The sequence below is a fragment of the Miscanthus floridulus genome, chromosome 10 (assembly GCF_019320115.1).
Source record: "Miscanthus floridulus cultivar M001 chromosome 10, ASM1932011v1, whole genome shotgun sequence".
Taxonomy (NCBI): Eukaryota; Viridiplantae; Streptophyta; class Magnoliopsida; order Poales; family Poaceae; genus Miscanthus; species Miscanthus floridulus.
Genome location: NC_089589.1, coordinates 120,478,949 through 120,491,903, shown reverse-complemented (window position 1 = coordinate 120,491,903; position 12,955 = coordinate 120,478,949). Strand labels below are relative to the sequence as shown.

General features: G+C 49.5%; 1 protein-coding gene across 1 annotated transcript; it reads right to left on the bottom strand.

Annotated features, from left to right (window-relative positions):
• Positions 1-1,156: 1,156 nt before the first annotated feature.
• On the bottom strand, positions 1,157-3,369 carry LOC136485523 (polyol transporter 5-like). The gene is made up of 3 exons (XM_066482384.1): positions 3,107-3,369; positions 2,688-3,034; positions 1,157-2,594 (listed from the first exon to the last, which is right to left on the bottom strand). Exons 1-3 carry the CDS (start codon positions 3,258-3,260, stop codon positions 1,614-1,616), a joined length of 1,482 nt encoding a protein of 493 aa, XP_066338481.1. The 5' UTR covers positions 3,261-3,369; the 3' UTR covers positions 1,157-1,613.
• Positions 3,370-12,955: the final 9,586 nt, after the last annotated feature.

The following is a 12,955-nucleotide window of genomic DNA, read 5'->3' as shown; positions in this document are numbered from 1 at the left end:
CGGGTATGGGTCTGGGGAAAATTCCCGACCCATGCCAGGTATGGGTATTCTGGCGGTATCAAATTTTTATGGCGGGAATGGGTCTGGGGTGGCCATACCCGATGGGGATTTACCCATTGCCATCCTTAGCCACACCCTCGGCAACTGCCCTCACATCTGTTGAGCAGCTGCTGGTCAAGAAACTCCTGCCACTCTTACCCAAGCATGAGGAAAAAAGCCCAGGAAATCTGAGAAGAGTGCAGGTACCAAATCAGAAAAATCACCAACAAATCTTCGCCGATCTAGGATCTCATCCAGCGGACACTCAGTGATTGGCAAATTATGTGCCTCCAATGGGACGCGTGAAAATATCAATACTCACAGCACACTACTACAGGAGTGATATTCACCGTCGGCTCATCACTGCTGGTTGTTTTGGAGCTGTTAGTGACCGGTTCATGGTTTCAACCGGCAGCGAGCGATAGTATCACTGCTGGTAGTGATGGCTGGTTCAGACCCGGGAGTGATGCTGTGATCCGTGGTAGTGGCAGTGAGCGCATAACAAAATACTTGCAGTTGTTGCCACTTTCTCATTGTCGGTTCGTTTAACGGCAGTGATGGCCGGTTGAGAACCTGGAGTGATGATGTAATATCTGTGGTTGTGGCTGTGAGCACATGACAAAATACTTGCTCTTGTTGGACCAGTGCAGCTCAACGTCCAGCCTCACGTGCTTATGCATCTTGTATGCTCTTCACTGTTCCCGCTCCTTTGCCATCTGCTCTCTGATGCAGACCACAGGCCTGCAATTATAGCAACTATTTTAAAACAACTGTGACTTGATGCGGAGCGAAATAAAGCTTCTGAGTTCGATGGCTTGATGCTTATAACATGGGAAAAAGGAGCCAGATACCGAAGGGGGACATGGCGGTCCGTTATTCTTGTCGCCGGCACTGCCCCTGCCCCTACTTTATGTCCCCACTGGCACCCCTCCTCCACCACCTCCTCCCTCGTGCATCCACCACTGTCCTCCTCCCCACCGTCCGTGGTGGCCTCCTTCTTCCTCTCTCTCCCGCCACCGCCATGGCTGTGGGTGCCCCCACTCCGATCTGGTCTGGTCACCTCTTCCGCCGGCTGCTCCAACAGTGTTATCGCCACTTCCGCCTCGCCGCCATCTCTCCTGTCCCCTCCATCTGACCTAACTGCATGCCTCCCTCAATCTTTTTTCTAAGCCCGCCGACGAGGGAAAAAAGAGAGAGTCGGAGAGAGAGGGCGCGGGTTGCGCAGATGTGCAAGGAGTCACATATTTGAGTTTGCGATGGGAAAACCCCAATGAAAGGAACGGCTGCGGCCAGTACTAATTGTCCCACCTGGTGGTCAAAGGACAAAGCGATTTAATTTGTCCATATACCACAATACAGGTTGCTGCGATCTACTTCTTCGGTCGCGAAAAATCGAGCTTCCACCACCTCCTTTGTTGGGCCCACCACATAAGGTAATTAACAGTAAATTACAGAATGTGCCATCGTCTCCCCACCCCAAACCTTATTCGCTCGCTTGCGCTCACGAGTCTGAGGCTCTCGGCGCACGGCCGGCCAGTAGAGCTGCTCCGACCTCCCTCCATGGATGCATGTGCTCACTTGTGGAAGAGCACTTCCATGTCCTCCAATCTCCGGCCCTTGGTCTCCGGCAACCGCGTGTACACAAACACAAACGCAGCCGCCGTCACCGCAGCGTAGAGGAAGAAGCACCCAGGCATGGTGATCCCGTCGGCGAGCGAGATGAACGTCATGCTCACCACCCCGCACGTGAGCCTGTTCACCGCCACGCCCAGGCTGGAGCCCTGCGCGCGCAGCCGCAGCGGCAAGACCTCCGCGGTGTACGCCGACACCACCGACCCGTAGCCGACGGAGTATGTGGCCACGACAGCTAGCACCGACGCCAGGCACGCCGCGGCCGTCGCCGGTGACGACGACGACGTCGTGCTCGTGCCTACGTACAGCGTCACGGCGAGCGCGGTTGCGGTCGCGGCGACGCCCGCGGTGCTGGCGAGGAGGAGCGGGCGCCGGCCGAGGCGGTCGGTGAAGAGCATGCCCACGAGGATGAAGCACGTCTTCACCGCTCCGATGGCCACGGTGGCGCCGAGGATGCCGGAGTTGGACGCCATGCCGACCGCCTTGAAAACCAACGGGCTGTAGAGGAGGATGGCGTCGACGCCGGACGCCTGCACGAAGAACTGCAGCCCGAGGACGCACGCGAGGATCCGCCGCACGCTCGTCGACGGCCGCAAGAAAAGCTCCTTCCAGACGCCGCCGTGGCCTGCAGCAGCGGACGGCGACGCCTCGGCGTCAGTGACGGCTCGCTTGATCTCTTCGAGCCGGAGGTCGGCGTCGCCTGGGGTGTCCGATGTGCACAGGAGCACCGCGCGCGCGTCGCCGTGGCGGCCCCACATCGCGAGCCACCGCGGCGACTCCGGCATGAACAGCACCCCGGCGGCGATGAACACGGGCGGGATCACGCCGATCCCGTACATGACGCGCCACCCGAGGTGCACCGGCAGGCCGGCGAACGCGTAGTTGGACACGTAGCTGAGCAGGATGCCGACGTTGATAAATATCTGCACGTGTGAAATCACTATACACCTTGATTCGGAATCAGCCAGCGTTTGGATGAGAGGACGCCACGCAATGTATCCAAAAGGCTAACGTACGTCAAGCATGGATGAGAGGACGCCACGCGTGGACGCCGGCGAGATCTCGGCGTTGTACACGGGGGCGATGACGCGGGCGAACCCGGAGCCGACGCTGGTGACGAAGCGCGCCGCCATGAGCGCGGCGAAGCTGTCTCCCAGCGACATGGCGAGCGCGCCGGCCATGAGGAAGGCGTTGGCGAGCACGAGGGTGCGGCGGCGGCCCAGGTGGTCGGCCACCCACCCGGCGGCGAGGATGGACGCGAGCATGAAGACGTTCATGGACCCCGACAGCACCTCGACCTCGTCGTCGGTGAGCCCCACGTCCTCCCGCATGAACAGCTCCGCGCCGCTCATCAGCGTCAGGTCTGCAACAAGCACGCACGGTTCGGAAGCTTCTCTCTCCATGGACGGTAAGTCACTTGGGCAAACTTACGTACTGTAGCCATGTAGCATGGTCGTCATGGAGGCGAGCGTGGCGCAGACGAAGGCGAACCAGTTGCGTCGCGGTGCACCGGCTGGCGGCGGCGGCGGCGTCCCTGCCGCCGAGGAGAGCAGGAGCGGCGCCTCAGTGCCACCGGCAGCCTGTGCCATGGCGGCGGCGTACGCGTAGCTCCTAGCTTGTGTAGTGTTGGATGCTTATTAGTAGTATACGTAGTACAAGGTTGTGATCGTGGTCACTAGCTCGATCGATTGGTGATATAGATCAAGTAGTTAGCAAATTATATGGCTTGAAAAAGGGACCTGAGAAAATATCAATACACACTCATACTGAGAATTTTTTTATTATTTTTAACACTTTTTATAAACTAATTTTAAATCTAACACTATTTAATTTTTTTTTTCAAAACTAACACTTTTGGCCGCGCTTATTTCCATGGCGCGGCGAAACGCCTGTGCCGCGCCATGCATGGTGGCGCGCCGAGAGGGTTGACATGGCGACGACCGGGGCGGTGACCGGTGACATGACAGGGTCTGCCGCGCCACCGATCTTAGCGCGGCAGTGATGCGTCCTGATCCGTGGCGCGGCAGAGCCGGCTAAAAGGGCCGCGGCCCAGTCCCGCCGCGCGTGGCCGCCGCGCCTGCCGCCGGTAGCGCCTGCCCCCGGCCGCGGCCGCACGCCGCCCGCGCCACACGCGGCCGCACCGCACGCCTGCGCCGGGCGCGCCACGGCCGTCGGCCGCTCGCTGCGCCCGCCGCGCCCTTCGGACATGCACGGCGACTGCCCGCCGCGCCACGGACGCCCACCGCGCCCGCCACCGCCCTCACTGTCACATCCCCGCCCTCATTGCAGGGCCTGCGACTGCCGCCGCCGCCGAGGCCAGCGCACGCGCCTCCCGGCCCGGTCTAGTGCGCTACCGCCGCGAGGACGAGCGCCGCTACCGCGAGGTACTCCCCTAGTGTATTTGTTAATTGAATCGACATTGTTAGTATAGTAAGTTAGTAAAATAAATAAAGTTAGTATAATTAGTGAAGTATAGTTAGTATAGTTAGTAAAGTTAGTTAGTTTAATAGGCAATATAGTAAGTTAGTATTGATAGTAAAGTTAGTTAGTTTAGTTAGTACAGTTAGTGAGTGTAGTTATACATTAGTTGTTGTAGTTAGCCTTGTATAGATGTTAATATTAGATTAGTTAGTATAGTTATAGTTAGAATATGTATTAATATTACTATGGACATTACGTACGACGATTTCGATGAATTGATGAAGTTTCTTGAAATGCTTTTGTAGATAGATTGTTGTGTTAGAGTTTTTTACTGAGGAAGTGTTAGGAGAGAAGATGGTATGTTTGAGGATATGGAAGAAGAATTAGAATGGTTTGATGAACCTCCTAGCTTCAACGACCTTTGTGTTCGTTTGAATATAAAGTTTGGCGGTGATTTCACACTGAAGGGGAGGTTTGATACTGGGAAGACTAGGGCACACTATGTCCTCATGCCCATGCGCGACCCTGCTCACTGGTCCCGCTACACTAGGGTGCTCCAAGGTTCAAATGTGCCCATGGCTGAGGTGGTGGTGGAGAATGGGTACAGGATGCAGGGTGTCCAGGACGGGTCGTCCATTGATGGTGTTGGAGGCAATGAGCAAGAATTAGGGGTCGAAGGGGAAGCAGCTTAGGCTAACATGGATTTGGACGGTCAGTTGACGCTGGAGCAGTTTCATTCAAGTCAAGTAGGCTGTATAAGCAATGATTTCAATGTGAACGAGTTCGAACTGAAAGAGGAGGAGGAGGAGGAGGACAGGATCAGTGATGTAGTTAGCAGTGATTCGGACAATTCAGATGGTGACAAGGGAGATAGACATGCTATGCCCGCACCGGTTGATGCCATGCCAGTGCCTATTCATGGTATGCCATCACCAGTACCAACTAAGGTTTTGCATGCTATCCAGGCTCAGGGTAGACTAGTCACAGATTTGCCAACAGATGATACCCCCTATGAATCATGGGGCAGAATTAGCGTAGTGCAGCAGTATGTTCCACCACCACCTTACACAGCGACTGAGCTTGAGCAACTAAGGTCGATGAACGTACCTTTTAGGGGCGTTCCGAACTATAGGGAAGTCAGCATGACGGATATGGCAGTTTTGTGACACCAGTCTCCAGATGTGTAGAAAATCATTGTATGACCATGAGAAAGAAACCCTTAGGAAGGGGATGATATTCAATACAATGTCAGAGATGAAGCTCTTCCTTCAGGACTATGTTGTGTATCACCATAGGTCGTACAACGTCACTCATTCGGACCAGGACTTGAGGTACCACGTGATATGCAAAAATGGTTGTATGTGGAGGTTAAATGCACGAAAGAGACAGAGTGATGGCAAGTGGAGGATAAGTAAAGTTGTCGAACCCCACACTTTCCTAACAAATAGGGGGAAGGAAAATCATCAGCAGCTCATTGCATGTTACCTTGCCCGCCGTATATTGAGGCTCGTTGATGACAATAATGATATTTTGGTGTCTTCTTTACAACAGTCCATATCTGGATTCGTTAAGTACGATGTGAAGTACGGAAAGGCTTGGCGTGCTAAGCAAATTGCCCTAGCGATTCATTGGGGTAGTTGGGAGGAAGCGTACAACAGGGTGTCCCGCATCTTATGTGCAATGCATTACTACAACCCTGGCTTGAAATGGTTTGTGGATACTAGATGGATGTGTGTTTCAGGACCTGTTGAGGCATGTCCTCTATCGTGTGTTCTGGTCGTTCGCGCAAACGAAACATGCATTCCAGTTTTGTTGGCTAGTCGTACTTGTTGATGGCACTTTCCTGACAAGAAAGTACAGGGGCACCTTGATGATGGTTGCCGTTGTTGATCCTGAGGACCAGATAGTACCCATGGCATTTGCTTTGGCAGAGGGAGAGAACAATGAATCGTGGTCATGGTTCATGCGGCTTTTACGTGTACAAGTGCTTGGCCCATCTCGCACTATATGTTTGATCTCGGACCATCACCTAGGGCTTCTTAATGTTGTAGCTGAGCATATAGATGGGTTCCCATCTCTAGTGCATAGATGGTACATGAGACACTTTGCCGCTAATTTCTGGCGGCATTAGAGGAAGCAGGAGGTATGGGACAAGGTAAAGGCTCTATGTTGTGTACATATAGAGCACCAGTTCAAGGAGATAAAGAGAGAACTAGACAAGATGATAAATGAAGCGGGAAAGGCATGGTTAGAGACGCAGATGGAACAAAAGGCTTAGTGGGTGTTAGCATATGATGAGGGGGGGGGGTTAGGTATGGCATCATGACCACTAACTCCTCGGAGTCCTTCAACCGTGTATTCACCAGAGTTCGATCGTTGCCTGTGTCTAGAATTATTGAGTTCTCCTTTCATAAGTGCAACGAATATTTTGCCAAGAGATGGGAACTTGTGTAGAGGAATATAGCTGAGAAGGGGCGTTTTGGAAAGGCTGGAGCAGAACAATTGAAGGAGGCCGAGGAATTGGCCAAGTAGCACATCGTTGAGCCGTATGGACCCCGCCGCCATATCTTTAGTGTACGGGGCAAGGGTGGCACAAGCTTGGGTGGCGAACATTATGGTGGACGAAACTACCGAGTTGATCTTGAAAAGGTAGAGTGCAGTTGCAACGTCCCTCAGATCGTGCATGCCCCTTGCTCTCATATGATCATGGCCTACAGGGTTCGCGGATACAACTATGAGGATCTGCCATATATGTCACCCTTGTATCTATGTTCGAACACCGTTAGTATTTGGGAGATGAGCTTCGAGCCATACCTTAACCCGACACAGTGGCCACCTTATAATGGTTATGACTACGTGCCGCATCTAGATCTAATGAAGGTAAGGAAGGATAGGAGAAAGAAGAAGTGACTCAAGGGGGACATGGACGCTATGAGAGGGTACGACGAAGACATGTACGGAGGGGGAAACTTCAACGAGACCCGTGGCAGGAATCTTTGCTTCATTTGCAAAGTCCCTAGTCACAAGGCTAGCATGCATAGAAGATGAGGGCAGCAGGTGCTTTCGTATTGTTAATGTTACTTTGAATATATACATGTGCTTTCATATTGTGTTCGTATTTCATAACAAGTAGTTCAAATTTTGCAATGCCACATATAGTTAATTTGAATATTGTTAATTTGAATACTCTAACCCTTTGTTTATCAATTTGTAACAGGATGGCCCCTCCCACGCAGCACCTTTTATACCCCCTTCTTGAGGTGGAGTACGACGACCCGCACCGAGCACACTTGACTGACAACGACGCAGAGGTGCCCTTGCCACACACCGACGTTGGCTACACTCCTACTGTGTTGCCTATAAATCTGAAGAGACAGAGGTGTCCGGGAGATCCTTACACTCCTAGGACTTAGTTGGTTATGTCAAACTTATGTCGAACGAATATTGTCGTCCGAAACTTGCAGACTCATGAACCAATGAAAATATTATGTGGCAACTTGTCAACTTGCGCACGGACTCCATTTATTTGCTTCATATTCGTTTCAATGCATCGTGGTAGCACTTGTAGTTGTTTACAGCACCGACAGCAGCTCCTGTTCAATTGGAATTGAGGCTGGTCGGTTGCAGTCTGCGTCCTGGTCCTACCATGCCATGGGCCTTGGCGCGTCATTGCCGCACCGTGGGCTATGGCGCGGTAGAACCTGGGCTTAGGGTTGCATGCCAAATGAGAACATCGATCTACCAAATGTGTCGCGCCGTGGGAATAACATAAATTACACGATACTATTTTAAAATACATGGGAAACATGCAAGATATATATGCAAGCCAACCGTATTCGAAACAAGCTTCACTCGATTATATTTGTTTTAGAAATTCTCAACGCATTCGCTATTATTAAAAAAAACTTGGATGCATCGGAGAGCGATAAACGTATGGGTCGGAGGGTGACAAACGGATGGGATCACTTAAGATCGACCATGGGTAATCCGAGTACATGATATATGGGTATAATACATCAATAGTTCAAAAGGAAAACAAGACAACACAATAAAAGTTCTAGTACATAGCTACATAGATCATTAATAAAGCATGGAACTAACAGACGGCACAATAAAAAACCCTCAGTCAGAAACATAATGAGTAGGCAACTAGTCGTTCGAGTACCAATCCGCTACCACAACCCTGTTGTTGTGGCTAGGGTCACCTGCATTGCCCCGATCTACCTGTCGCCTGTAGTAAGCGGCCTCTGCGGCCTGAGTGAAGAACGCGTCGTCATCCTCCTCTGCCTGCAAGCTCGCCTCTATTAGAGCGATGAGCTCACTCAGTCTGCCAGTATCGTCCTTAGACTCCTCCGCCTGTAAGCCCACCTCTGCTAGAGCGATGAGCTTGCTGAGTCTGCCAGTGTCATACTCAGCCTCCTCCGCCTGTAAGCCCACCTCTGCTAGAGCGATGAGCTCGCTCAGTCTGGCAGTGTCGTCCTCATCATCGTCCCCCTCATTAGACAACACAATCGATGATTGAACGGTGCGACCAGCTCGAGTTCTATGCTCATCTAACTTTTTTCTCATACCTTGTACGAGCCACCTCTCCATTATGGTCCTCACTGCATCCAATCCCTTCATTTATAAAATACAATCAGTTAGCAACGCGATTATATTACATTTAAAATCAGACAACGAAAAAAATGGCTTTCAAACACTCACTGGCACATAATGCAACAACATGCTCGTTTAAAACTTGCATCTGTACTATTGTCTTCTCTGTTGCCTCCTTGCTTGCTCTCTCCTCCTCTAACACCCTCCGTCTCTCCAATCCCCATTTGTCAAGCCCAACATCGATCAGGTTATGAATACCGCGCTGTCTAGCAAACTCACGCATCTTGTTTTTGTGATGTTTAACGAATAGGTTGACGTAGTCAGGTCCATATCCCCTCTTCCGCGCAATTACTTGCCTCCCTATCAGTTCATCCAAGAACTTAGCTTGACCATCATAACATTCCCACCTGTATTTCCTAGTGCTCTGTTCAAACAAAAAATTATATCATATATGTATTAGGAAAAAAACAAAATACGATTTTATGTTTATCACAAAAATAATCAACCTCATCATAGTCAACCATATGGCCGCAATAATGGCCTATTCCAAGCTCTGAAGGGACTAGGCCATAGTTGAATTTAACACCACATTCGCACATGACAGGAGGTGCTTTGTAAATTACCCTTTCTTTCTTTTTTTCTTTAACCTTTGGCGGTTCTTCCGATCATTGGTTCTTAGGACCATACAACCACTCCTTAAAACGACACTTCGCCTTTGAAAACACCTAAATAAGATGACATTAGTACATGAACACATATAACTCAACATTTGAACATATACACTTTACACTTACTTCATGTTTGTTTGGACACATAAACTCCAACATATTCTTAGGGTTTATCACAGCTCGATCTCCGCAATCGTACAGAGGAGGTTTCTCGAGTCGTCTAATTGTGGCTAAGTGCTTCTCCTTAGCCGTCATTGGGGGGGTTAGGGGAGGTGGGACCCACCGCTCGATGTGCTCTCGTGGATGTCGCCCTCTCCACCAATCGTCGAAAAGAAGGTACCTAGGGTCAAACTTGTCTGCACCGTCGATCCACTGAAAGAAAAAACACCACTCATGGGCCTACACAACAAAATTCCAACAAAATATTAGTAACTTAGTAATACAAATGAAGAAAAAAAATATACGGAAACAATTACTTACATTAAAACGACTGCATGTGTAGAAGCAACGAGCCGCTGTGTTCGGATGTCTCGATTGAAACACGTCGGCCGGACAACCATAGTCACAGTTAGGGACAGGGAGGTCAGGAGGGACGGGGGCATCTTTGCTAGACTTATCGAGGTACAATTCTCTAGGACGTCCCCGTTTTCGCCACAACAGCTCCCAAAACATGTCTTCCATCTAATAAAACGGTTCAAATTAAACATCAATCAAAACAATATAAATTAATGTAAAATATAATCATTTGCATTGTAACTCAAATAATATAACCAACACTTATAGCAACAAAAATATACATGGTAAACATACTTCTAACTAAATAATTAACCTTAACATCGACAAAATCAAACTAATATCTTTCTCCAAACCATAGCCCATAGTTCCCAAACATAAATTTCCCCCTAACCTTAACTCCCATTCATAATATTTCAATCCAGTATTCAAACGAAAATAAAAAGTGCGTCATTACCTTGAACGAGGCCGAGGAGGGAGGGAGGCGGCCAAGGAATGGAAGGGAATGGAGGGAGAGAGGCAGCAACAGAGGGTCGGCGCCGACAGCACTTGGGAGTGGCGGGCAAGCAGGCGGACAGGCACGGCGGACAGGCGAGACTGGGCCGCGGCCCTTTTATAAGGCTCTGTTGCGCCACCGATCAGGACGTGGCATAGCTGCGCCAAGATCGGTGGTGCGGCAGACCCTGCCATGTCACCGGTCAGCGCCTCGGTCGTCGTCACGTTATCCCTCTTGCCGCGCCACCATGCATGGCGCGACACAGGCGTTTTGCCACGCCATAGAAATAGGCGCGGCCAAAAGTGTTAATTTTGAAGAAAAAATTAAACAGTGTTAGATTTAAAATTAGTTTACAAAAAGTGTTAAAAATAAAATAAAATCCATACTGACGAGTGGCTGGCCAGTGAGAACGAGACAAAGTACTTGCTGTTGTTGGACCAGTACGGCTAGTAACGCACAGCGCCAAGTGCTTATGCAGCGGTCCCAAATATATGCAAGGGTATGTTTGGTTCAGCGCAGAGGCGGAACCAGAGAAAAAAAATAGCGGGGGAGGGCAAGATGAATGAAAGACATGGAGATAGTATCTTCAAGAACTCATTTCCTTGAAAATAACCGCTACTACTATGGCTAAAGGAGAAGTATATAAAAAAGTGACCATAGTTGGGGGGGTGGGGGGGGGGGGGGGGGGGGGGGGGGAGGGCTTGGCCCCTGCTAGCCATCTGGTTCCGATAGTGGTTCAGCGGGTCCAACTGAGTTGGGTCGAAGCGAATCCACTTTCGCTTGTGTTTGGTTGGAAGATTAAGTGGAATGGGTGGACACAGAGTGGAATAACTAATCCAATCAGATGCGGGTCAACCTCGTCCGGCCAAAACGAGCGGACCACACCAACCCACATCTCGCACGGGCAGAGGCGAAGGCAGGACGTGAGTGGGCGGCCGTGTTGGTAGCGTTGAGAGCGCGAGCACTACGGTGCGATGGCGAGGGGCTGGCAAGCCGCGCGTGAGGCGGGGCTGCGTAGCGGCACGGAGGTGGGGTTGGGTGGTGCGGGCCCTGGCGGTATGGAGGTACGTACGACACGTCGAGCGGCGGGGCGGGGCGGGGGACCTGGCGTGGGCGGTGCGCCTGGGCGGGGCATGGGCCCTAGCAGGTGCGGGGCACACGGTCTAGCGAAAACGTGGAGGTGCAGCAGGGCACGTCTGCGGAAGAGCTGCAGACCACGCTTGCTCCAGCCGCGCCGAGGGAGTCGTCCCTAGCAGCAGCGGCGGAGGAACGGAGAGAGGACAGAGAAAAAGTGAAAGAAGAGAACAAGCGGAGAGGATGACATATTAGTCCCACACGTTAGCTGCCTCATCCCACATCATTTGCTCTCAAACCAAACAAGGAACCGGGCAACACGCCCTAATTTGTTAACGAAATATGAGAACGTACTCTTTACGGAGGTCACGGGCACGCTCACGGTGTGTGTTGATAATGTAGTCACATCATCGCCTTGAGAAGCATACAATGATACAAATGTTACAAAAAAAAAACTCATGGGTAAAAAATATCTAAATATGGGTAAGATTTGGGACTTGCCGAGCTTTTGCTCTTTTTCCAATAATTTTACAGTAGGGTCCTCAACCCCTCCTGTTTCACTTAAAAAAAATGATTTGGGACTTGCTCGTTGGAGTCATGAATAAAGACCGAGTATTTATCAGCAAAGAGAAAGAAAGAAAGAAAGTCTGAATTATTACTACCTACCAGTATAAAACTCTACGGAGTACTCTCTCCGTATTAGAAAATAAAGTCGTTTTGGATAATGCTTGAGTCAAACATTGAGAATATAAATCATGAATACCTTTTAAGTTGTTGAGTTTAAAAATATGAAAGTCATATAAATAGATTTGTCTTGAAAAATACTTTCATAAAAATATACATATATCATTTTTTTGATAAATATTTTTATAAAAATAAAAGAGTTAAAGTAATACTTTAGAGACTATATCACTGTCCAAAACGACTTTATTTTTTAATACGGAGGGAGTACTGGGTTTGGAATCCTTCTACGATGCACCTGTAAAAGCATCTTGGCCACGACAGTCGACAGCTAGGCCTCGTGGTAGTAGCAATCAATCTGTCGTTTTCTTCACGGGCTAATTGCAGAATCGATTAACACTGAGATACTGATGATAGCCTGACTTTCTCGTCGTCTTCTGCGGTTCTGCCGGATCTCACTTCTCTACTTCCCCCATCCGTCCTAAAATATATCCGGAGAAGTCAAAATTTTAAAATTTAACTAAATATACAAAGAAAATAATATTAATATTTATATCTCTAAATCAATTTATTATCAAAATATATTTCACTAACAATTTAAGGATATTTATTAGTTATTACACATCATAAATATGAGTATTTTTTTATACATACAATTGGTCAAATTTTAAAAATTTGATTGATTGCTCTGGAAATGAGAGAAGCACTTATTTTGATTTTGAGACGGAGAAAGTACATGAATCATACACGTGTCCCCATCGATCTGTGTCCCAGTACTGTACATCAGTACTTAGTGCTCGTTCTTAGCCTCAGAGCATCAAATTAAAATAAAAGG

What these genes read in the sequence shown, in the direction of transcription:
- LOC136485523 (XM_066482384.1), bottom strand. Translation starts at nt 3,260, where the DNA reads ATGGCACAGGCTGCCGGTGGCACTGAGGCGCCGCTCCTGCTCTCCTCG. An exon ending in GACCATGCTACATGGCTACA is followed by an intron (nt 3,035 to 3,106) that starts GTACGTAAGTTT and finishes TGCTTGTTGCAG; the next exon opens with ACCTGACGCTGATGAGCGGC. An exon ending in TCCTCTCATCCATGCTTGAC is followed by an intron (nt 2,595 to 2,687) that starts GTACGTTAGCCT and finishes TCACACGTGCAG; the next exon opens with ATATTTATCAACGTCGGCAT.